Raw genomic sequence first — 23,724 nt, 5'->3', positions numbered from 1 at the left:
TGTCTTAAGTTGCCCATCCCTGTCAATCCTGTGTACTGAGGGGGTGGGAATGATCCTCACAGTAAAAATTTGTTTCCTCTTTTGAGCTACTACATGCGTAAGTATAGGTGAAGCTCATCAAATTGTAGTGGATTAATCTTTTTTTCCTCTTCTTTCTTCTGCTAGAGTCTGATAATCCAGTCATTGAAGCCAGGTCAAGTGGGTACTATCTGAAAGTATGGGTGTTCTTGTGCATTTCCCCTCACTTCTTATCAGCTGGACACTTCACTCTCTGCTCTAGTCCTTTGTGGCCATGTCACTGCCTCTGGGCCCAGAAGTCCCCAGGTCTTTCTATAACTGCTGGCTAACCAGGTCTCAACCCGAGTTCACAGGAATCTACTGACCGTGGTCAGACTTGGCTTACAACTCCATTGCTGTTTTTCCCCCACTTCCCCTTATCGGTGACCATTGTGGTCACCAGCCAGACCACATGCTTGCTTGTGTATTCCCCTTGAGTCTTAGTCTTGGAAGGGGGCTTGTTCTGAGGGGACCTGACCACTTGCCTTGGTGACTGCTGGGTGAACAAGTTGCTTCTTGTAGTAGTCAGTCAGACTGCTGTTATTATTTTTGATTTTTCCTGCTGGTCTTTCTTTCATGAAGTATCTTCTGTTCGTCTAGCAGCTCCAGGCTCCTCTACTTGTCCTTTCAAGTGGAAATTTACCACCTCAGAAAGACTATGTATGGGGATGACGATTCCACTTATAATCTTATGCAATGCAAAGACTCCACAGGAAGCCTCATTCACTGTAGCCTCCCTCCCCCCATTTTGATAGCCAGTGTCCAAGTGCCCGTCCCTGTCAACCCAGTGCACTTAGGAAACAAGCTTGATCCTTGATATGAAGAAAGGAAACAAGCTTGATCCTTGATATGAAGAATCCTTCCATTCCGGTTGGAATTCTGAGCAGCTGCATCCGTAAGCAGAGGTGTCCAGTTTGTCAAATTGTAGCAATTTACACTTGCTCACTGTATCAGGTGTCTTTATCTTCATCTGATCCAGTTCTGGTCAGCTAGCATCCAAGTTAGATTAAATTGGTACTAGCTGCAAGTTTGGGAGTTAACACATGCTTCCTGCACTTCAGACCAGCTCGCCACTTCACTCTCAGTTCTGGCCTCCAGTGGCTAGGCCAGAAGCACTGGGCTGTTAACTGCAAAGTATGTAGTTCAAACCCACCAGCCGCTCGTTAAGTGCCATCGAGTTGGTTTCAACCCATAGCGACCCTGTATAGGGTTTCCAAAGGAGTGACTGGTGAGCTTGAACTGCTAACCTTGTGGTTCAAACCAACTTTGTAGTCCAGCCCATTAGCCTACAGCTTCCACACCAGGACTCCAGCTGCTCCTTGGAAACGCTATGTAAGAACCAACTCAATGACACTTAAAAACGACAATATATCTAGTCTGGTCTGCTACCCAAAACTAGGGCCTCTTTATTCCAATTTATTTCAAGTGATTTACACAAAATGATGTATTTTAGCTTTCTGGCTAAATCACTTGAATCATCGTAAATTGGCTACCTATATTCTGACTTCCTGATATTTCTTATGTATAAAACATTTATGGGTTAATGTTTGAGAAAATTTTAATGGAAATATGGCAAAGATGACAACAAGGAATAGTGCATAGTGCTTTGTATTAGCTCAGAGGTCATGAAGTAGAATATTAACAACTTCTCCAAAGTCTCTTATTACGATTCCTTATAGTTACTGCTGCTTCTCAGAGGTAAGCACTATCCTCATTTTGGCACCATGGAGTTTGCTTTTAAAAAATTAATATGAAGGAAATCATATAATTTATGTTCATTTGTGATTGGCTTTTTCTATATTGAGGATCCATGGTGACATAGCTATGATTCATTTGTCATTGTGAATAGTACTCTATTAAATGAATCATACCACAATCTATTTATTCTAAAATAGATGGAGTCTTGGTGTGGTGCTGTAGGATAAGAACTCTACCACAAGGTTGGTTTGAACTGCAAGGTTGGTGGTTCAAATTTACTAGTCATTCCTTGAAAACTCTATCCAGGGTCGCTGTGTGTTGAAACTGACTCTATAGAACTTAACAAAAGTAGATGGATACTTGGGTGGTTTCCAGTTTTTGGTTCATTCATTTACTACTGCTTTGAACTTCCTCGAATGTTCCTTCTGGTGTACTTGAAGACACATAACTCATTAGATGAAAAATCAGGGTGGAATTTTTTGGTCATGGGTAAGCATCCCTTGTTCCACGTCTTCTTCTGAATCCAGCCCGAACCTCTGGCAGTTCTTTATCAATGTACTGTTGCAGCTGTTTTTGAAATATCTTTGGCAAAATTTTACTTGCATGTGATATTAGTGGCATTGTCCTATGATTTTCATATTCCACTGGTTCACCTTTCTTTGGAATGGACACAAATATGGATCTCTTTCAATCAGCTGAGTATCTGTCCAACATTCTTGGCATAGATGAGTGTCATTGCTGATGTCAGATGTATCTTGGCTGAAAGTAGAGAATACCAGAAAAATGTTTACCTGTGCTTTATTGAATTTGCAAAGACTTTCAATTGTGTGGATCATGACAAGCTATGGATAACACTGTGGAGAATGAGTAATCCAGAACACTTAATTGTGCTCATGAGGAAACTGAACAGACCAAGAGGCAGTCATTCGAACAGAACAAGGGGACATTGAATGGTTTAAAATCAGGAAAGGTGTGTGCCAGGGTTGTATTCTTTTACCATATTTATTCAATTTGTATGCTGAGCAGATAAGCTAAGAAAGTGGATTATATGGAGAAGAATGTAACATCGGGATTGGAGGAAGACTCGTTAACAACCTGCGATATGCAGGTGATATAACCTAACTTGCTGGAAGCAAAGAGGACTTAAAATACTTATTGGTGAAGATCAAAGACCACAGCCTTGGTATGGGTTTTACCTCAGTGCAAAAAAACAAAAATGCTCACCACTGAAGCAATAAATAGCATCATGATAATGGAGAAAAGGTTGAATTTGTCAGACTTAATTTTGCTTAGCTCCACCATCAACATTCATAGAAGCAACAGTCAAGAAATCAAATGACGTATTGCATTAAGCAAATCTACACAAGACCTCTTACGGTGCTTAAGAGCAAAGATGTAGGTTTGATGACTAAAGTGTGCTTGTCCCAAGCCATGGTATTTTAAATAGTCTCATATGCATGTGAAAGTTGGACAGTGAATAAGGAAGAACTCAGAAGAATTGATGGATTTGAGTTATGGTATTGGAGAAGAATATTAAAGCTGTCATGGACTGTCAGAAGAACAAATAAAGATGTTTTGGAAGAAGTACAACTCGAATGCTCGTAGAAGTCAAGATGACCAGACTTTCTCTATCATCCTTCAGACATGCTATCAGGAGGGACCAGTACCTGGAGAAGGACATAATGCTTGGTAAAGTGGAGGGACAGCAAAAAAGGAGACCCCCAATGACATGGATTGACACAGTGGCGGCAGCAATGGTCTCAAGATTAAGGATGGCGCACAGCCAGGCAGTGTTTTGTTCTATTTTACATCAGGTCCCCATGGGTCGGAACTGACTCGACAGCACCTAACAACCTAACAGGGTAAGCATATGTTCAGCTTCTATTGCAAAGTGTTTTTCTAAAATCTACCTGCAAGTTTCCAGTTGCTTAATATCTTTCCTAATACTTGGGTGTTTTAACTATTAAGTTGAACCACTCAGTAGGTATGTCACTGGCTTTAATTTGAATTTACTTGATTGCTAATGAGGATAAACATCTTTCTCTGCATTTATTGGCTATTTGGATTTCATTTCTATAAAGTGTCTGTTTAAAGACTCTTGACCATTTTTCTATTCAGTTGTCTTTTTTCTTGCTGACTCACAGGCATTCTTTATAAAACATGGATTTATGGTGTTTTTTTTTTTTTTTTTTTGGTTATTTGTACTGTGGATATTTTCTCTCTGAGATTTATCTTTTTGCCCTGTTGATGATAGTGCAGTGTATCATGCTTCCTTTTTTTCTTTTTTAAGATGGCTAGAGGATTTTGTGTTCCATTAAGACGTCTTTCCCAGTTGAAGCAGCATCTTACTGATTTCTAGTTATATCTTTTTGGTGCTGTTTAAATTACATGTGGTCAGAGTATATACTCTGTACGATTTAAATTTTGGGGTATATGTGAACTGGTTTGATGGCCCAGCATATTTAATTTTGTAAGTGTATTTAAAAATAGTGCTTATTCTGTAGCTGTTGGATATAGTGTCTAATGTATGCTAATTATGTTCCAGTCTTTCATAGCGGTATTACAGGAGAAGGGGCTGCTTTATTCTGTTACTAAGAGAAGTATGTTAAAATCTACCACTAGTGGATTTGTCTATTTAATATTTACATTAATTTTTGTTTTGTATATTTTGAAACTATACTGTAATGTATATGAACATTTAATGTTTTATGTTCCAGTGAAATTAACATTTTTATAAGGTGTGAAATGTCCAGATCTAGTATTGCTTTTGTATTAGAGTTTGCTTTGCCTATTAGAATAGCCTCCTTGGCTTTCTTTGGTTAGTTAACTGTTTTTTGTTTTTTTTTTTTAATGTTTTATTGTGAATTATGTGATAGTTTACATGGGAGAACATTAGTTTTACATTCATCCTAATGTATATTGTTTCATTGCCATGGTTACAATCCCCTCCATGCATCCATCATCAACCAACCAAAGGGTATATATATACTGCAAGCCTGCCTCCCAGTCGTCAGCCCAGAGCCCCTCCCTCTCCCTCTCTGGGTCTAAAGCCCCCAGCTGCTCCATCTCTCCATGTCATCGTCTCTGCCTCCATTTCAGGCATCACTGCTTCTCTGGGTAAGGTTCTGCTCTCCGCTCTTCTCCCTTGATGGTCCCAGGGACCTCCACTCCTAGACTGAAAAGGTAATCACTCTCCTCCTTGCTACAAACGTCTGCCTTTATATTTCCAACCCTCACAAGCAGTCCTAATAGCAATTATTCACTATTGTATCACAAGAGACCCATCCATATTTCATTTCATCAGCCCCTCCTAGACAGATTGGATACTATCCAGTGGAGCTTCTACCTTCCTTCACTTCACGCCCTCTGAATCTAGGTTCCCTCTTGAAAGCTTGTAAGCCAGTCACTTCTTGCCTTTGTAGCCTCCCCCCCCCCCACACACACACATACTTTGGGTAGCCAGTATCCAAGTTGCCCATCCCTGTCTACTCTGTGTATGGAAGGGGTGGGAATTTATTCCCTCTTTTGAGCTACTGCATCCATAGGTGTAGGTCAAGTTCATCAAATTGTATCAGATTACTCTTCTTTCTTCTTCTGATTGAGCTCTGATCATCCAGTTATTGAAGCCAGGTCAAGTGGGTATTATCTGCAAGTGTGGGTGTTCTTGTGCATATGCCCTCTCTTCTTAAGAGCTGGATGCTTCACTCTCCTCTCTAGTCCTGTATGGCTATGTCACTGACTCTGGGCCCAAGAATCCCCAGGTCTTGGCACACTGCTGGCCAACCAGGTTTCCACCCGGGTTCACAGGAGTCTATTGAACATTGTAGGGCTTAGTTTGCAGCTTCATTGCTGTTTTTCCCTCACTTCCCCTTATCAGTGACGAGAGTGTGGTCACCAGTCAGAGCATGTATTCCCATTGAGTATTAGTCTTGGAAGGGGGTTTACACTGAGGGGACCCGACCACTTGCTTTGATGTCTCCTAGGCAAGCAACTTGCTTTTTCTTGTAGTAACAGTCGGTCTGCCTATATTGTTTTGTATTTTCCCTGTCGGTCTTTCTTTCAAGAAGTATCTTCTGTTCTTGTAGCTGCTCCAGGCTGGTCTGCACATCCTTTCAAGTGGAAATTTCCCATCTCTGAAGATCTGGATGTGGTTCAGGCTTCCACCTATAGTCTTATGTATTGCAGAGGCTCCACAGGAAGCCTCCTTCACTGGGCACGTTGTAACCTCTTTTAAGGAATTCCAGTAAGTTATAGGCAGAAGACGAACTTACAAGCTTTCCATGGTTATTCCTTTCTCTCCCCCTCCAGTGTCTATTTTATAATACAATGCAAGGAAAACCAAGATTCAAAAGACAGCCAAGCATCTTAACATTATTCCCCCCTTTAATTTTTTTTTAATGTTTTATTGTGAATTATGTGATAGTTTACATGGGATAACGTGAGTTTTACATTCATCCTATCGTATATAGTTTCATTGCCATGGTTACAATCCCCTCCATGCATCATCAACTAACCCAAGGGTACACCCTAAACTCCTGCAATTTTCCTGGTCTTTTCCTCAACAATACAGTTTCTGTTTTCTTAAAACGTCTTCAAAATAAGCCCCCATGATTATTCTGTGTCCTTAGAGAAAATCTATCAAGATTAAACCTTGGGAATCCTATAAGTTACCCTAATGAGACTAAGACAAATGCATTTCTAAAAGAACTTGTCTGTGGCCGTCTACTGACCAGAGACATGTTTAAACACATTTTATTTGAAATAAACCTGTGTATATGTGAACTGCAATCCTGGTAGCAATACTTTTGTTATGAGTTGGAATTGACTCGATGGCAACACGGTGTTTTTTTTTGGGGCGGGGGGCGGTGATGGGAAGGGGTAACTTCAAAATATTTACTGCAGTAATACATTTGTGGTGCTTTTGTTATCATTTTTACACACTTTTGCATTTATTAGCATCTCAACAATATGCATACGAGTTCATAAAAGTAAAAAGATTTTTTAAAATCCTGCTTTTTGTATTGAGAGTTGAAACTTCATTATGGAATACTTCAGTCATACATGAAAGTAGAGTATAATGAACTTTCAAGCCTATCTGTAACAATGATCGACATGGTTATCTTGTTGTAGCCATTACCGTTTTACCAACCTTCTCCCATCTGTTGACCCTACTGGATTTAAAAAATCTCAGACATAAAGTGTCTCTCCTGTTACTGTGACAATCAAAAATGTCCCCATCTATTTTTAAAACATCCTCTTGGGAATAATACCATCAACTCTATTCTACTACCCAAACGGGTAGTAGAATAGAGTGGTTTGACAATGTGATTTTCTTTATTTAAACTGAATTAGGACTGATAATTTCTTGCGGCAGTCTATTAATGTAGATGCCTGAGCCTCACCCAGACATTTTCTAATTCAGACTGATGAAGCCAAAGCTTTCAGGTGTGAGGAAGGTTTAAGAAACACTGATGATAGCCTAGACTGAGTTTCTCTTAGTCCTGGTGTGGCATGGTGGGTTAAGACGTTGCATTGCAAAGTCGTTTGAACTGCAGGGTCGATGGTTCAAGCTCACCAGCTGCCCCTCGGAAACTCTCTACAGGGTTGCTCTGGGTCGGAACTGACTCAAGGGCACTTAACAAGTTATCTCTTTGTGGTATGATGCTCCTGTCATCAGTTTCCTCCACTGGAAATCCTATGGCTTACTTGATTCTCATTGGACTGCTTTCCTTCAGGAAAAGATACTTGCTTTTTATCTTTTCATCTCCACAGTACTACTTGCTAATAAATATTGAAGGAAAGAAGTGGGGATGCTAGTATCACAGGCTGAGAATACAAGATTGCGTGTGTGTGTGTAGCTATAAAAAAAATTAGACTGGAGACCAAAGTCAGAGGAATGGATTATTGTAAACTTGGTAAAAACTAGCTGTAACTTAGACTAGATAGGACTCTATTAAAAGTTATAATATTGTGAAGAAATTGTTAGACCTCAGCAGAAGATCAAGTATAGGATATTTTCATTTTTTTTGCATTGATGTTGTTCAGTGTTCCACCTCATAGTGATCCTGTATAGGGTTTCCTAGGCTGAAATTTCTGCGTGAGAAGAAACCCTCTTCTTTCTCCTGCGGAGTTGCTGGTGGGCTTCAACTTGCACCTTGCAGTTTAAAGTCCATTGCTTATCTAACAAAGCAACAGCACTCCCCTTATTTTGCATTATTGTTAAGTGCTACACAGTGGATTCTGACTCAACAATCCTGTGTAGGGTTTCCAAGGAGCAGCTGGTGGATTTGAGCTGCCACCCATGCAGTTTAGCAGTCCAGTGCTTATGATAATATTCATTTCCTACAAAGATCAAGATACTGGGCATGGGAAACGTGTCTTTATATTGTTTGAATTATAATATCGATAGTAGGGGCCTCTCTGAGATACTCTGAGGTGTAAACTGAATGAATGGTGCCATGAAAACACCTGTAAAAAAGATTTATTTTATTTTTATTTAGTTCAAGGAAGAAATCTCTAAACGTTTTAAATCACATACTGACCAACTTGTGTTGATATTTGCGGGAAAAATATTAAAAGATCAAGATACTTTGAGTCAGCATGGAATTCATGATGGACTTACCGTTCACCTTGTCATCAAAACACAAAACAGGTATGGTTTTGAAAGATATGTAACTTTAAACTGAATAAATGTTTGTTCTTTAAAAATAAGCAGCCTGGGCTTTAATTGACTTTTACTTGTTATTAATATTTAATAATACTAAAATTTATTTCTTTGTTCTTGATAAGAAATTGTTTTAAAACTGTTTTTATAGTGGTAATACTTAATGTTTTTCAGAAACTGATTACTATTTTAGAAGGTTTAATATTTAGTCATTATCTCTAAATTACTTGTATTGAAAAATAAAGAAATTAATGTATGTTTAGCTATGCTTTTTTGTTTGGGGGCTGTTTCAAAGAGCAGATTGTCTCCAAACAAAATCTCCTTGGCAAATTGCCAGCCAGTAACCATGTTTCATTAAATCTAAGGCATCATCAGTTTTTAAGAGGCACCTTTATTTCATGTATCACTAAGAAAAAATATGGAGTGCTGGTGTGGCACTGTAGGATCAGCACTGGACTGCTAACTTAAAAGGTCGATGATTAAAACTCACCAGCCGCTCCTTGGAAACCCTATATAGGGTTTCAATAAGTCAGAACCAACTCAACAGCACTTAACAACAATAAGAAATGCTAATGTCACCTGTTTTGATTTTATAAGTCACAGAGTTCTTTTAACTTTTTTGAGTGTGAATTTTTAAAATTATTATATCCCTTCTGTGTATGTATGTATGTGCATACATACAAAAGGGAATACAGTTGACCCTTGGAAAACACTGGGGCTACAGGGGCTATGGGTGCTGAGACCTTGTGTAGTTGAAATTCTGTGTCTAACATTTGACTCCCCCAAACTTTAACTACTTATTAGCCTACTGTTGATTAGAAGAAGCCTTACTGATAATGTCAGTGGTTGATTAACACATATTTGGTATGTTTTATATGTTGCATCTACTTAAAAGTTGCATCTCCAGTGCACGATGAAAAGGTATTTCACAAAAAGCATAAGGTTTTTGCACATGGCTAGTGTAGCTAAGAGACAGCTTCACATATTTCCATTTTTAATAATGGTTCTTATACGGATTGTAGTCTTGGGGTGGTGGTGTGGGATAAAGCACTGTATTACAAGGTCAGTTTGAACCACAAGGTTGGAGGTTCAAAGTCATCAGACCCTCCCTAGAAACCCTATACAGGGTTGCTATGAGTCAAAACTAACTCCATGGTGAGCAGCTGCAGATTTCAGTTTATGGAACATACTAGCAATACAGTTTTTCCTTATGATACCATGACCTTTTTGTGCTGCTTTTCTGAGAACACTTGTAGTCTTACTGTTGGTACTTCCTATGGGTTCCATGGTATTATTCAAGGTTTAAGGCATTGCACTAAACATGACAAATGTGGAAGAATCATGAGAGGTCATTACTGTGATAAGTAATTTGCTGGAGAGATGAACTGTTCATGTGGTAGTGATTAGCATCACATGGAGTTTTCTTTTTTAAATCCACTGATAGATGAACCTGCCCAGTTCAAGTGCACATTGTTCAGAGGTGAGCTATGTAAGTGAAATATATTGGTTAAAGCATTCCTAAAACTGTATCATTCAAAATCTTGACTTTTGACCTAGTCATCAAAGTTTCTACATAGCTATCAATGTCTGTATTTTTCCACACAGTACCTGTACTATCAATGCAAAATGCGGGTGGTCCTGCATTTCTTAATACAGTATGTGACACTTTTTCTGCATAATTTGTTTCCAAGCTATTAGTAATGCTCTTACTGCAAGTTTTTATGCTAATGTTCTCCTAACAGCAATTATCTGCTTCACTAAAGTTAACTTTACTCCCTGGATTTTACCGCTGTTTAGTTCCAATTAATGGTGTAGTCTTTCTTTCTGAAGACCCTTTGAGGTAATTAAAGTCAACATTTATGATATAACAGTGCACTCACTCCTTTGAAGTCACACAGCCAAGATCACATGTGTGTAGGCATCACAACTATAAGACAGATCCTGGTTTCAGAGATGTTAAAATGGAAAAATTTATTATTATTGTTACGTGCTGTCAAGTTGGTTCCAACTCATTGCAACCCTGGATAGGGTTTCTATGGAGCAGCTGGTGGGCTTGAACCTGCTAACCTGTGGTTCACAGTCCACTGCTGACCCTGCAGCACCACACCAGAGTAATCAATTTATTATGTGCATTGATTTCTCAGTCTTTTTTTGGTGAGGGGCCTATTTAAAAATTTTAATTGTCAATAATTTCAGTGGTCTGAATTAACGATGCTTCTCACTTCTCAAAAACTAAACGTCTGAGCTCAAACGTGGAACAATAAGGCTCGTGGATACGAAGATTGAGGCATGGTTTGAATGGGTAAAAGTGGGGAAATGATGTTAAGAAATTGAAAGAAAAAAAAACTAAAAGGAAATAGACAAAAAGAAGCTTATATAGTTAAGCTTTGTGAAAGTAGTTGTGTCATTGATTCTCTTTCCTAAGGTCACCTATTTCCCTCCATTACATAATCAATATGATTGGCATTAATGTGTAATATATATGTGTATTATACTCAAGGAGTGTAGGGCTAATTATAGTTTATTTTTTAATATTTTTGTTCTTTATGCTCAGATTATTTACTTAATGATAACATAAATTGGTCTAAAAGCCTATACTTTGTTCAGTGGATATTAGGATTTCTTTACTGTTTATACTGTGATTTAATTATTTTCTTTAGGCCTCAGGATCATTCAGGCCAGCAAACAAATACCACTGGAAGCAATGTTACCACATCATCAGCTCCTAATAGTAACTCTACATCTGGTTCTGCCACAAGCAACCCTTTTGGTTTAGGTAAGTGCCTTAATAATTTTTGTGTTTTTATTAGATGCTGGTGAGTTGGTCCCAACTCATAGTGACCCTGTGTATAACAGAATGAAATACTGCCATCCTCACAATCATTGCTGTGTTTAGCCCATTGTTGCAGCCACTGTGTCATTCCATTTTGGTGAGGGTCTTCCTTATTTTTCTGACCTTCTGCTTTACTAAAATTATGTCCCATCTCCAGGAACTCTGGTCCCTTCTGATAACACATCCAAAGCACATGAGATAATGTCTTTCCTCATTTTTCTGACATTCTACTTTACTAAAATTATATCCCATCTCCAGGAACTGTGGTCCCTTCTGATAACACATCCAAAGCACATGAGATAATGTCTTGTCATCCTTGCCTGTAAAGAATAATCTAGCTGTGCTTCTAAAGACAGATTTATTAGTTTTTCTGGCAATCCATGGTTTATATAATATTCTTCGTCAATACCTTAATTAAAAGGCAACAGTTTTTCTTTGGACTTCTTATTCATTATCCAGCTTTCACAAGCCTATATTATTGTTGTTAGGTGCCATTGAGTCGGTACCAACCCATAGCGACATTATGCACAGCAGAACTAAACACTGCCCGATCCTGGGCCAACCATACTACTGTTGCCACGCTTGAGTCCATTGATGCTGCCACTCATTCCAGCTCATTGGGGATCTTCCTCTTTTTCTCTGACCCTCCACCTTACCAAAAATAATATCCTTCTCCAGTGACTGGTCCCTCTTAACAATATGTCCGGAGTATGAGAGACGAAGTTTGGTTATCTTGGCCTCCAGGGAGCACTCTGGCTGCACTTCTTACAGAACGGATCTATTGGTTCTTTTGGCAGTCCATGGCACTTTCAGTATTCTCCTCCAACACCATAACTCAAACGCATCAATTCTTCTGCGGTCTTCCTTATTCACTGTCCAGCTTTCGCATGCATATGAGGTTATTGAAAATACCATGGCTTGGGTCAGGTGCATCTTAGTCCTCAAGCTGACATCTTTGCTCTTCAACACTTTCAAAAGGTCTTGTGCAGCAGATTTGCCTAATGCAGTATGTCGTTTGATTTCTTGACTGCTGCTTCCATTAGTGTTGATCCAAGAAGAATGAAGTCCTTGACAACTACAATCTTTTTGCTCTTCAGCACTTTACAAAGGTCTTGTGCAACAGATTTGCCTAATGCAATATGTTGTTTGATTTCTTGACTGCTGCGTCCATGAGTGTTGATGTTGTTGTTGTTGTTAAGTGCCTTCGAGTCGGAGTCGACCCATAGCGACCCTGTACAGGGTTTCCGAGGGTGTAAATCCTTACGGGAGTAGAAAGCCTCATCTTTCTCCCGCGGAGCGGCTGGTAGTTTCGAACCACTGACCTTAAAGTTCGCAGCCCGATTCGTAACCACTACGCTACCAGAGCTCCTATGAGTGTTGATAGTTGATCTAAAAAATGAAGTCCTTGACAGCTTGAATCTTTTTTCCATTGATAAGAATGTTGTTTATTGGTCCAGTGGTGAGGATTTTTGTTTTCTTGACATTGAGATGTAATCCACTTTCAGCAAGCAAGGTTGTATCATCTGCGTATCACAGGGTGTTAATGAGTCTTCTTTCAATCCTGATGCCACGTTATTCTTCATATAATCCAGCTTCTCGGATTATTTGCTCAGCATATAAGTTGAATAAGTATGGTGCAAGAATACAATCTTGTCGCACACGTTTTTTAATTTTAAACCATTCAGTGGTCCCATGTTCTGTTTGACCAACTACTTCTTGGTCCATGTACAGATTCCTCACGAGCACAATTAAGTGTTCCAGAATACTTAAGCTTCACAGTGTTGTCCATATCTTGTCATGATCCACACAATCGAAAGCCTTTGTGTAGTCAATAAAGCACAGGTAAACATCTTTCTGATATTCTCTGCTTTCTGCCATGATCCATCAGACATCAGCGATGATATCCCTCGTTCCACGTCCTCTTCTGAATCCATCTTGAACCTCTGGAAGTTCTCTTTGAATGTATGCTTGCAGCCACTTCTTTATTACCTCAAGTAAAACTTTACTCGCATGGGAGAACAAGCTAAATTTCTCAACTCCATTGCTCTGTGTGAACTGACAACTATTTACATAGTTCTGCATGTCTCTATGATCAAATTACTTTGCTGAATTGTTGACAAGTGTGAGTCAGTAGTTCATCACTCTTTCTTCCTAACAAGTTTATGAGGGGACTGAAAATATCTTGGAGCACTTTAGTCTTAAAAGTAACATCTTTGCTTTTTAACACTTTGTTATTGGCCTTGGAGTCGGTTCCAACTCATAGCGGCTCTATATATAGGGTTTCTAAGGAGCAACTGGTGAGCTTGAACTAGTGACTTTGTGGTTCAAACCAACATTGCAGTCCAGCTCATTAGCCCACAGCACCACACCAGGACTCCTTTAAGGAAGTCTTCTGCATGAGATTTACCAAATAGTTATTTCCTGACTGGCTGCTTCCATAAGCCTTGATTGTGGATCAGAATTTAAATCCTTGACAACTTTAGTCTCGCCTTCCTTTTTCATGATGATGCTTATTGGTCCAGTTGTGAGGATTTTGTTTTCTTTATGTTAAAGTGTAGTCCATATTGAAGGCTGTAGTCTTGATCTTCAGCAGTTAAGTGTTTCACGTTGTCATTCTTCAGCAAGCAAGGTTGTGTCATCTGTATATTGCAGATTGTTAATGAGTCTTGCTTCAGTTGAAATATCCAGTTTCTCAGATTATTTGCTCAGCCTATAGATCATTGGTGAAAGGATTCAGCTCTGGCACACACTTTTACTGATTCTGAACCATTTTCTTTTATGAACGACTATCTCTTCATCTATGTACAGGTTCTGCATAGGGATGGAAAAGAACTCTCCCCTTCACCAAAGTAATTTTGAATATAAGATGGCGAGAATAAAACATTAAGACACTTTACTTGAATAAAAACAGATAAAGAAAAACAACAACAAAAAAAATACCCAAATATTTATGGTTACTTCTGTAGTTCACGTCTATAGTTGTTGGAAATAAAGACCATTCTTGGGAATGCAGATATTCTTTATTAGCTTATGTTTACATTTAATAAATGGTCAATATGTGGCACATTGTCTTTAATAATGAAAGAGGGTAGTGTACATGTGTCTGACATTGATAGTCAAATAATTAAACCTGAGGGAGATTAGTTAATTCTTGATCACAAACTGTTGCTGCTGTGTTCTGTTGAGTCTGTTTCAACTCACAGCAACCCTGTGTAGGGTTTCCGAGGCTAGAGTTATTTAAGGGAGCAAAAAGCCTCTTTTCTCCTGTGGAGCCATTCATGGATTCGAATTGCTGACCTTGCGGTTAGAAGCGCAGCATGTAACACAATACATTACCAGGGCTCTGGATGTAATTTTATCATATGTAAAATGGGTCAGGCTGCTTAATTGATTTTCTATTGTCCTGAACATAAGTAGCAGGATCTGGGGTTTGGGAGGAAGCCTAGTCACTAAGAACCTTCTGTGTCAGTCAGTATTCTTTTCAAAATAAAACCAGTCATTAAAAACACTGTGACACACCATGGGGATGGCGTCCAGAAAGAAAGAGGCTGGCGTAGTGAGAATATCTTCAGTAAATTTCAGTACAGCTTAATGTCAGCCCTGGGCCACTTACCATCCTTTCTGGGCCTCTAGGATCCCAGGTGTGCTGCAGCGGGTGACCTAACCAGAGTTGAGCTCAAGCACTTGTGAAGTTTCCACTCTTCTGCCTGCCTCAACAGAAGGCTCCTCTGATTGTGTCCTAGTGCTCATGTTGGTTCATTTGCACCTTGTAGGTGTTTTTAAGTGTTGTCAGTCAGTTCCGACTCATAGTGATCCTGTATAGGGTTTCCAAGGAGCAGCTGGGAGGGTTGAACCACTGACCGTGTGCTTCATATTAACTTTGCAGTCCAGTACTTATCCTACATTGTCACCAAGAGCCCCCAAAAATAGCATTTTGGAAAGAGGCAGGGCAGTTCTGGGATAAGGAGAGGCCTAACGATCTTATGAAAACTCAAAATCATGAAAACCCTATGTAGTGCAATTCTACTCTGATGCATGAGGTCATGGGTTGGAACTGGCTCAAGAGTAACTAACAATAAGGAACTCAAGATTTTCAGTCAATCTCTTAATGTTTATTAATCTTTCCTGGAGATTTTCTTTTAATTCCCGTGATACTATTTGGCCTTTTCTGACCAGTTTTTTTTTGTTTTTCTCTTTCATTGTATATTTCATTTCTTCCTGTTCCTTACTTTTGTACTGTTCTGAGTTCTCTCTGGTTCTTTTTCTCTTTTAGACTATATATTCGTTCTTGGTATCACCTGATACCCCTTCAGCCTGAATGTGTCTTTTGAGAAAACAAGAACAAAAAACAATCAAATGTAAAAACTTGTTCCTTAAATCACTGCCTCCTTCTCTAGGTCTTGATTTATACCATATCATTCCTCTTTCTTATGCCATACAATTATTACCCATAGCTATACACTTGATGTAGGTCCTCAACTGCTTTAATCTGTTAGGTTTGCTCTGGTTCATTTCCACAGTGCTAGTAAAATATGCAGATGATACAACCTTGCTTGCTGAAAGTGAAGAGGACTTAAAATATTTACTGATGAAGATCAAAGAACTCAATGTAAAGAAAACAAAAATCCTCACCACTGGACCAATAAACAGCATTCTTATCAATGGAGAAGAGATTGATGTTGTCAAGGACTTCATTCTTCTTGGATTAACTATCAACATTCACGGAAGCAGCAGTCAAGAGATCAGACGACGTATTGCATTGGGCAAATCTGCTGCACAGGAACTTTTTAAAGTATTGAAGAGCAGAGATGTCAGCTTGAGGACTAAGGTGCGCCTGACCCAAGCCTTGATATTTTCAGTAACCTCATATGGATGCGAAAGTTGGACAGTGAATAAGGAAGATCGTAGAAGCATTGATGCCTTTGAGTTGTGCTGTTGGAGGAGAATCCTGAAAGTGCCATGGCCTGCCAAAAGAACCAATAGATCTGTTTTGGAAGAAGTGCAACCAGAGTGCTCCTTGGAGGCCAAGATGGCTAGGCTTCGTCTCTCATACTTTGGACACATTGTCCGGAGAGAACAGTCGCTAGAGAAGGATGTCATGCTGGGTAAGGTGGAGGGTCAGAGAAAAAGAGGAAGACCCCCAACGAGATGGATCAGCCAGGTGACATCATTGATGGCGTCAAGTGTGGTGGCGGTAGTGAGGTTGGCCCAGTATCGGACATTGTTTCGTTCTGCTGTGCATGGGGTCGCTATGAGTCGGTTCCAACTCGATGGCACCTGACAAGACAAGTAAAATAAAGAGTCTTAATGTAGCTATAGAATAAGCACTGGATTGCTAACTGCAAGGTCACCAGTTCTAACTCACCAACCACTCCCAGAAGCACTTTTGTACAGGGTTACTGTGAGTTAGAACTGACTCGACAGCACACAACAATGACAGTAAAATAAGAACAAATGACTATTGTGCTTAAGATATTTCAAGGGTCTTTTTGTTGTAGCTTTTGTCCACTTCTCTGTCTTAACTACTTACAGCATCAGTTACAGTAGTAAGGATAGGCTAGCCTGTGGCAATAGTTAACCCCCAAACTTAGTGGTTTGTTGCAGTGAAGCTTAGTTTCTTGCAACAAAGCTTTCTTTCATGCTGTAATTTTTTCACTGGCTAGTTTGACCCCATCTTCACAGTCGTTCCTCAGAGGCTCAAGGTAATGCAATTCTACCATCTTAAAGCTCTGCCACTTGAAACATGGCAGAAGAGACAGCTAAAAGATCTCACGTGGACCTTCTGTTCTTTGACCCGATATGACATGCTTCAGTTCTTACAGCTAAAACTTACTACATGACTCTACCTGACAGCAGAAGACTGGGAAGTACAAGCCTGTACATGGAAGGTTTAGTGAGCACCAGATCTGCCATACCAGTCATACTAAATTGTGGCAGTTTCAACTCAAGAGTAGAATTGCGCTATCCTCACAATAATTCTTATGTTTAAGCCCATTCATTGTTGCTGAAACCTGTCCACCTTGAGTAACCCTGCTGGTATTTAAAATATTGGTGGCATACTTTTCAGCATCACAGCAACATGCAAGCCACTCAAGTACAACAAACTGACAAACGAGCTGTGGAATATAGTTCTTAAAAAAAAACACAAAAAGAAAAAAAAACAAAGCCACCATATGACCTGGTGTGGCGCTGTGGGGTAAGGCGTCAGACTGCAAAATCATTTGAACTGCAAGGTTGGTGATTCAAGATCACCATATGCTCCTCGGAAACCCTATACAGGGTCGCTATGGGTCAGAATTGACTCAATGGCACATGACAACAACCATATGACCCAGCAATTCTACTCCTTGGTATGAGGGACTTCAAAAAGACTTTGGGAAAAATTCTTTCCACTTTTAATTCCATTTTTCCACAAATTTTTTGAAGCTCCCTCGCATATAACAAAAAGACTTGAAAGTAGAGACTCAGAAACTTGTACACCACTCGGTTCATTGCAGCATTGTTCACAGTCTCTTAAAGGTAGAAACCACTTAAAAGCACATCAATGGATGAATAAACAGCGTAGTATTTATATTGGAATACGTACAATGGAATTCAGCTATTAGGAGAATCTAAGTCTTGATGTGTTCTACAACATGAATGGAGCTTAAAGGCTTTATCCCGAGTGAAATAAGTCAATCACAAGTGGTGGTGGTGGTAGTGTCTTGTTTAGTCAGTTCTGACTCATAGCGATCCTGTACAGGGTTTCCAAGGCTGTAACTCTTAATGGGAGCAGAAAGCCTCATCTTTCACTCTCAGAAAGGCTGGTAGTTTTGAACTGCTGACCTTGAGGTTAGCAGCCTGACTCACTCATAACCACTATGCTACCAGAGCTAGCCAGATGGTATATGACTTCACTTATATAAAAAGTTAAGAAAATGCAAATATATGGAGACCAACGTTTTCTTAGTGATAAAACAGGTAAGAGGGAGAAGGAAAGTACAAAGCTATTACTTACGGAGTACTGAGTTTTGGTTTACAGTGATGGAAAAATTGCATTGTTTATGGGTAGAGTTAAATAGCTAGTTAATGTAATTGCTGTCAATAAGTTGTCCACGTAAAATGTTGAATTGACAAAAAGAAAGAGTGACTTATGAGCATTTATTTCTGTGCCTTTTTTTTGTTTAGTTTGTTTTTTAATCAAACTCAGTCAATTGTCATCTCTGGGGGATGCTTCCCTTCCACTTAGGCATTATCCACCTACTCCTCTCTATTGACTGTCTCGTTATTTGCCATTTTGTACTTCAGACAATGGTTAATATTGTAGGTCTGGCGTGAGGTGATAGTAACACTGACTGTGGTAATTGAGGTTATGTATCAACTTGATACAAATATGGAAGAGATCCATATTTGTGCCCATTCCAAAGAGAGATGACCCAACGGAATGCGGAAATCATCGGACAATCTCTTTGATATCTCAAGCGAGTAAAGTTTTGCTAAAGGTAATACAGAAACGGCTACAATCATACATTGACAGAGAACTTCCAGAGGTTCAAGCTGGATTCAGAAGAGGCCGTGGAATGAGAGATATCATTGCTGATGTCCGATGGATCTTGGCTGATAGCAGAGAATATCAGCAAGATGTTTACCTATGCTTTATTGATTACGCAAAGGCTTTTGATTGTGTGGATCATGACAAGCTGTTGAGAAGTATGAGTATTCCAGAACACTTAATTGTACTTCTGAGAAATCTGTACCTGGACCAAGAAGCAGTTGTTCAAACAGAGCATGAGAACACTGAATGTTTTAAAATTGGGAAAGGTGTGAGACAGGGTTGTATTCTTTCACCATACTTATTCAACCTGTATGTTGAGCAAATAATGCGAGAAGCTGGGTTCTATGAAGGAAAACATGGCATCAGGATTGGAGGAAGACTCATTAACAACCTGCGATATGCAGATGATACAACCTTGCTTGCTGAAAGTGAAGAGGACTTGAAACATTTACTGATGAAGATCAAAGACACAGCCTTTGGTATGGATTGCATCTCAATGTCAAGAAAACAAAAATCCTCACCACTGGACCAATAAACAACATTTCTATCAATGGAGAAAAGATTGAAGTTGTCAAGGACTTTGTTCATCTTGGATCAACTATCAACATTCGCGAAAGCAGCAGTCAAGAGATCAGACGACATATTGCACTGGGCAAATCTGCTGCGCAGGAACTTTTTAAAGTATTGAAGAGCAGAGATGTCAGCTTGAGGACTAAGGTATGCCTGACCCAAACCATGGTATTTTCAGTAACCTCATATGGATGCGAAATCTGGACAGTGAATAAGGAAGATCGTAGAAGAATTGATGCCTTTGAATTGTGGTGTTGGAGGAGAATACTAAAAAGTGCCATGGACTGCCAAAAGAACCAGTAGATCTATTTTGGAAGAAGTGCAGCCAGAGTGCTCCTTGGAGGCCAGGATGGCTAAGCTTCGCCTCTCATACTTTGGACATATTGTCAGGAGAGAACAGTCGCTGGAGAAGGATGTCATGCTGGGTAAGGTGGAGGGTCAGAGGAAAAGAGGAAGACCCCCAATGAGATGGATTAGCCAGGTATGGCATTGAGTGTGGCGGCAGTAGTGAGGTTGGTCCAGGATCGGACATTGTTTCGTTCTGCTGTTCATGGGGTCGCTATGAGTCGATTCCGACTCGATGGTACTTGACAACAATCAACTTGGCTGAGCCACGATTCTCAGTGGTTTGGCAATTATATGATGACTATGTCATCACAGTTTATAATGTGATGTGGTCATCCTCCATTTTCATATAATGGTGGTTTTATAAAATGGCCTAGTCTTTGGAATATGAGCGTGTTGATAAATGAGGAGAGGGTATACTATCATACTACCCTGTGAATAATGTTTTTTGAAAAACTCAGTCACATCCATGTAGGCATTTTTTTCTCCTTGTTTTTATCCACTAGATTGAGTTCTGACAGTAGTAACTGTTTTCATGCCATAAAGCTTTCTTATTCACTGCATGTAGTAATGTTTTGGTATATATAGAAAGTGTTTAGTCAGTGACGCATGATTGTCTTTGGTTGGTTATATAATCTCACAGTCTAAACATTTGTGATAGTGACTTAATCATCCCTTTGATCTATCAGGTTTCTGTATGTTTTAATACTTCCAGATCTCTCTCTGTCTCCTTGATTGGTAGCAGCTCTGTTCTAACTTGAACTTTCTAGAGCACTAGACTGCTAACCAAAAGGATGGCAATTCAAACTCAGCAGCCCAATCAGAAACGCCATACAGGATTGCTGTGAGGTGGAATTTACTTGAAAAGAAAGGGGGAATTGAAATGTTTGGGGGAAAATTCCATTATTTATTATAGACGTTATACATATGCAAGTTGTTGTTGTTAAGTGCCACTGAGTTGGTTCTGACTCATAGCCAACCTGTATAGCATTTCTAAGGAGCACCTGGTAGGTTTGAACTGCCGATCTTGTGGTTCATAAGCCAGTGCTGATCCAACAGTACTATACCAGGAGTTCCTTAGGAAAGTAATAGGGATTAAATTTTAGTTTAAAAATAGTTTCTTAAAATGAATTATGGATTCAGTTAATATTTTTTGTGTCTTAATGTTTTAGTCTGGTTGTGTTAATGATATTCCTGAATTTTTCTCTATGTGTTATTCTTCCCCTTATTTTAGGGGGTCTTGCAGGTCTGAGTAGTTTGGGTTTGAATACATCCAACTTCTCTGAACTACAAAGCCAGATGCAGCGGCAACTTATGTCCAACCCAGAAATGATGGTCCAGATCATGGAAAATCCTTTTGTCCAGAGCATGCTGTCAAATCCTGACCTGATGAGGCAGTTAATTATGGCTAATCCACAAATGCAGCAGTTGATACAAAGAAATCCAGAGATTAGTCACATGCTGAATAATCCAGATATAATGAGACAAGTATGTAGAAAGTTCTTTTAGTTAATTTAGTTAGATATTATGTAGTAATTTCTAATTTAGTTTACTTTGATTAAAGAATTTGCCCTAGGGTAGGCTAAAGAGAAAAATTCTAATTTTTGTTTAGAAAAGTCAACAAAGCTTTAATTTGGACTGTTATTTGAATGTTAAGTTTTCTACTGTGTTTTAAGATATTTGTAAACAGTTTGTTTAGAAAATAAAAATTGAATTGAATTCAGAGAGATGGGCATCCACTCATAACATGTGCGTCCTTCTTTTTTATTTGATATTGTTTGAATATTAGCTTGCTTTTTGAAGTGCAATCCCACAGGAATTATATAAAATAAACCTATTTAATTATTGGAGACTTATAATTTATGGGATTAAAAAACTTCTACAATTACCTGAGACAGTTAATAGTTAAAGGTAATTTCATGTGTATTTCATTGCCCTTTTTACTGCAATCTTCTTAGACCCTGGAACTTGCTAGGAATCCAGCAATGATGCAGGAAATGATGAGAAACCAGGACCGAGCCTTGAGCAACCTGGAAAGCATCCCAGGGGGCTACAATGCTTTACGGCGCATGTACACTGATATTCAAGAACCAATGCTGAGTGCTGCCCAAGAGCAGGTGAGACACTGTTCAAAGCTCCTGTTATAACTCAAATGCACTTGTGATGGAGAGTTTCTTAGTTGTTTCCTAGTGATGCTGTAACAGAGAGAGCACATATGTGTGGCCTTAAAGAATACAGATTTATTTTCTCAACATTTAGGAGGCCAGTAGTCCAAATTCAGGGCACTGGTTTTAGGGGTAGATACTCTTTGTTGATTCTTGGGGAAAATTTTGTTTTCATCTCCTCACCGCTGATATTTCTCAGCTTATTGATAATATTCACATAGCATGAACATTAATCCCCTTTCCCTTATGTTTCATGCCTGTATGTAGCGTAGTGGTTATGAATCAGGCTGCTAGCCTCAACGTCGGCAGTTTAAAACTACCAGCTGTTCCGCAGGAGAAAGATGGAGCTTTCTGCTCCCGTAAAGATTTACAGCCTTGGAAACCCTGTGCAGGGTCGCTATGAGTCAGAACCGACTCCACAGTATTTAACAACAACAACATGTCTGTGTTGCTGTTTATGTCACTCAAAAGTGATTAGGCTCAGGATACACCCTACACTGTTTATGGTCTTGTTTACATAACAAAGAAAGCCTTATTGCTAAATAGGATTACATTCACAGGTATAGGGATCCAGGGCTCTTAACATATTTTGGAAGGACAAAATTCATAACAAAGGGGCATATTTTGGGGGAATGCTTTTCATGGGAGAATGGTATCTTATATGTTATTTAAAGCAAAAGCTTATTTATGATTTTTACATCTTTGTTTACAGTTTGGCGGTAATCCGTTTGCTTCCTTAGTGAGTAATACATCCTCAGGTGAAGGTAGTCAACCGTCCCGTACAGAAAATAGAGATCCATTACCCAATCCATGGGCTCCCCAGACTTCCCAGAGCTCATCAGCTTCCAGTGGCACCACCAGCACTGTGGGTGGCACTGGAGGTAGTGCTTCCAGTGGCACTGCTGGGCAGAGTACTACTGCACCCAACTTGGGACCTTCAGTAGGAGGTAGGTTCAGATTAACTTTTTTTTATCTTTGTTGTCCTCATTTATTTGAATAATGAAAACATTTCTTAAACTATTTTCTTTATACATTTTTATTTGTGTATGGAGAGTTAGGTGTACCATTCAAGTTTCAGTTTTTTTCAAAGGAAGCTTTAAATATGTAATGATGAGTATTAATCATGTGTGTGTATTATAGTGGAAAAGGGCAATGAAGATTTCCAGAGGTAGTTTTCATGATGTGAGAGAAAAGCGTAGTATAGCATCTCCATAGTAGGGAAACTGATGTGCAGAGAGAATACATTCACCTGTGTAGTTATTACTAAGGTATACTTTTCTTGGCTTTAGTTTGGCTGTGAATTCTAGACCAGTGGATTTCCAAACATCAGTCATGACATCAGGGCCAAAGTTGTTGTTTGTTGTTAAGTGGCGTTGAGTCAGTTCCGACCCATAGTGACCCTGTACAGGGTTTCCAAGGCTGTAAATCTTTACGGGAGCAGAAAGTCTCATCTTTCTCCCACAGAGTGGCAGGTAGTTTTAAACTGCTGACCTTAAGGTTCGCAGCCCGATTCATAACCACTATGCAAAGTAGCTGTATCAAATTTTGTGCCAAGTTTGTTAAAAACTACAGTCACAGATCAGATCTCTCTATAGATCAGAACATATAGGGTTTTAAGATCTGTATGTTTTGGAAATTTAGATGTGTAAATAGGTTAGTCATTTATTTTGTTTTCTGAAGATTAGACTCAATAAATGGGTGTCCTTTTTTCAACTATTCCAAGTATTTGCATGCTGAAATTTATTCTGAATTAGGTTGAAGATGAATACTCAGAGTGACTAGTTATAACATTTAGTATATAAACAGGAAGAAATGAGAGTACTTTCCTAAGATGTGAAGCCATTGGATGTTTTTTGTT

General features: G+C 39.2%; 1 protein-coding gene across 2 annotated transcripts in view; it reads left to right on the top strand.

The window, feature by feature from the left end:
• The window catches only part of UBQLN1 (ubiquilin 1), a 58,300-nt gene that overhangs the window by 15,991 nt on the left and 18,585 nt on the right, over positions 1-23,724 (top strand). For both annotated transcript variants that reach the window (XM_006834954.1, XM_006834953.1), the window contains exons 2-6: positions 8,256-8,407; positions 11,080-11,199; positions 20,931-21,189; positions 21,660-21,818; positions 22,579-22,817. In XM_006834954.1, coding sequence (XP_006835017.1) covers positions 8,256-8,407; positions 11,080-11,199; positions 20,931-21,189; positions 21,660-21,818; positions 22,579-22,817 — 929 coding nt within the window. The remainder of the gene's footprint in view (positions 1-8,255; positions 8,408-11,079; positions 11,200-20,930; positions 21,190-21,659; positions 21,819-22,578; positions 22,818-23,724) is intronic.

The sequence above is a fragment of the Chrysochloris asiatica genome, unplaced genomic scaffold, assembly GCF_000296735.1.
Source record: "Chrysochloris asiatica unplaced genomic scaffold, ChrAsi1.0 scaffold00014, whole genome shotgun sequence".
Classification (NCBI taxonomy): domain Eukaryota; kingdom Metazoa; phylum Chordata; class Mammalia; order Afrosoricida; family Chrysochloridae; genus Chrysochloris; species Chrysochloris asiatica.
This window is presented reverse-complemented; position numbering and strand designations above follow the sequence as displayed.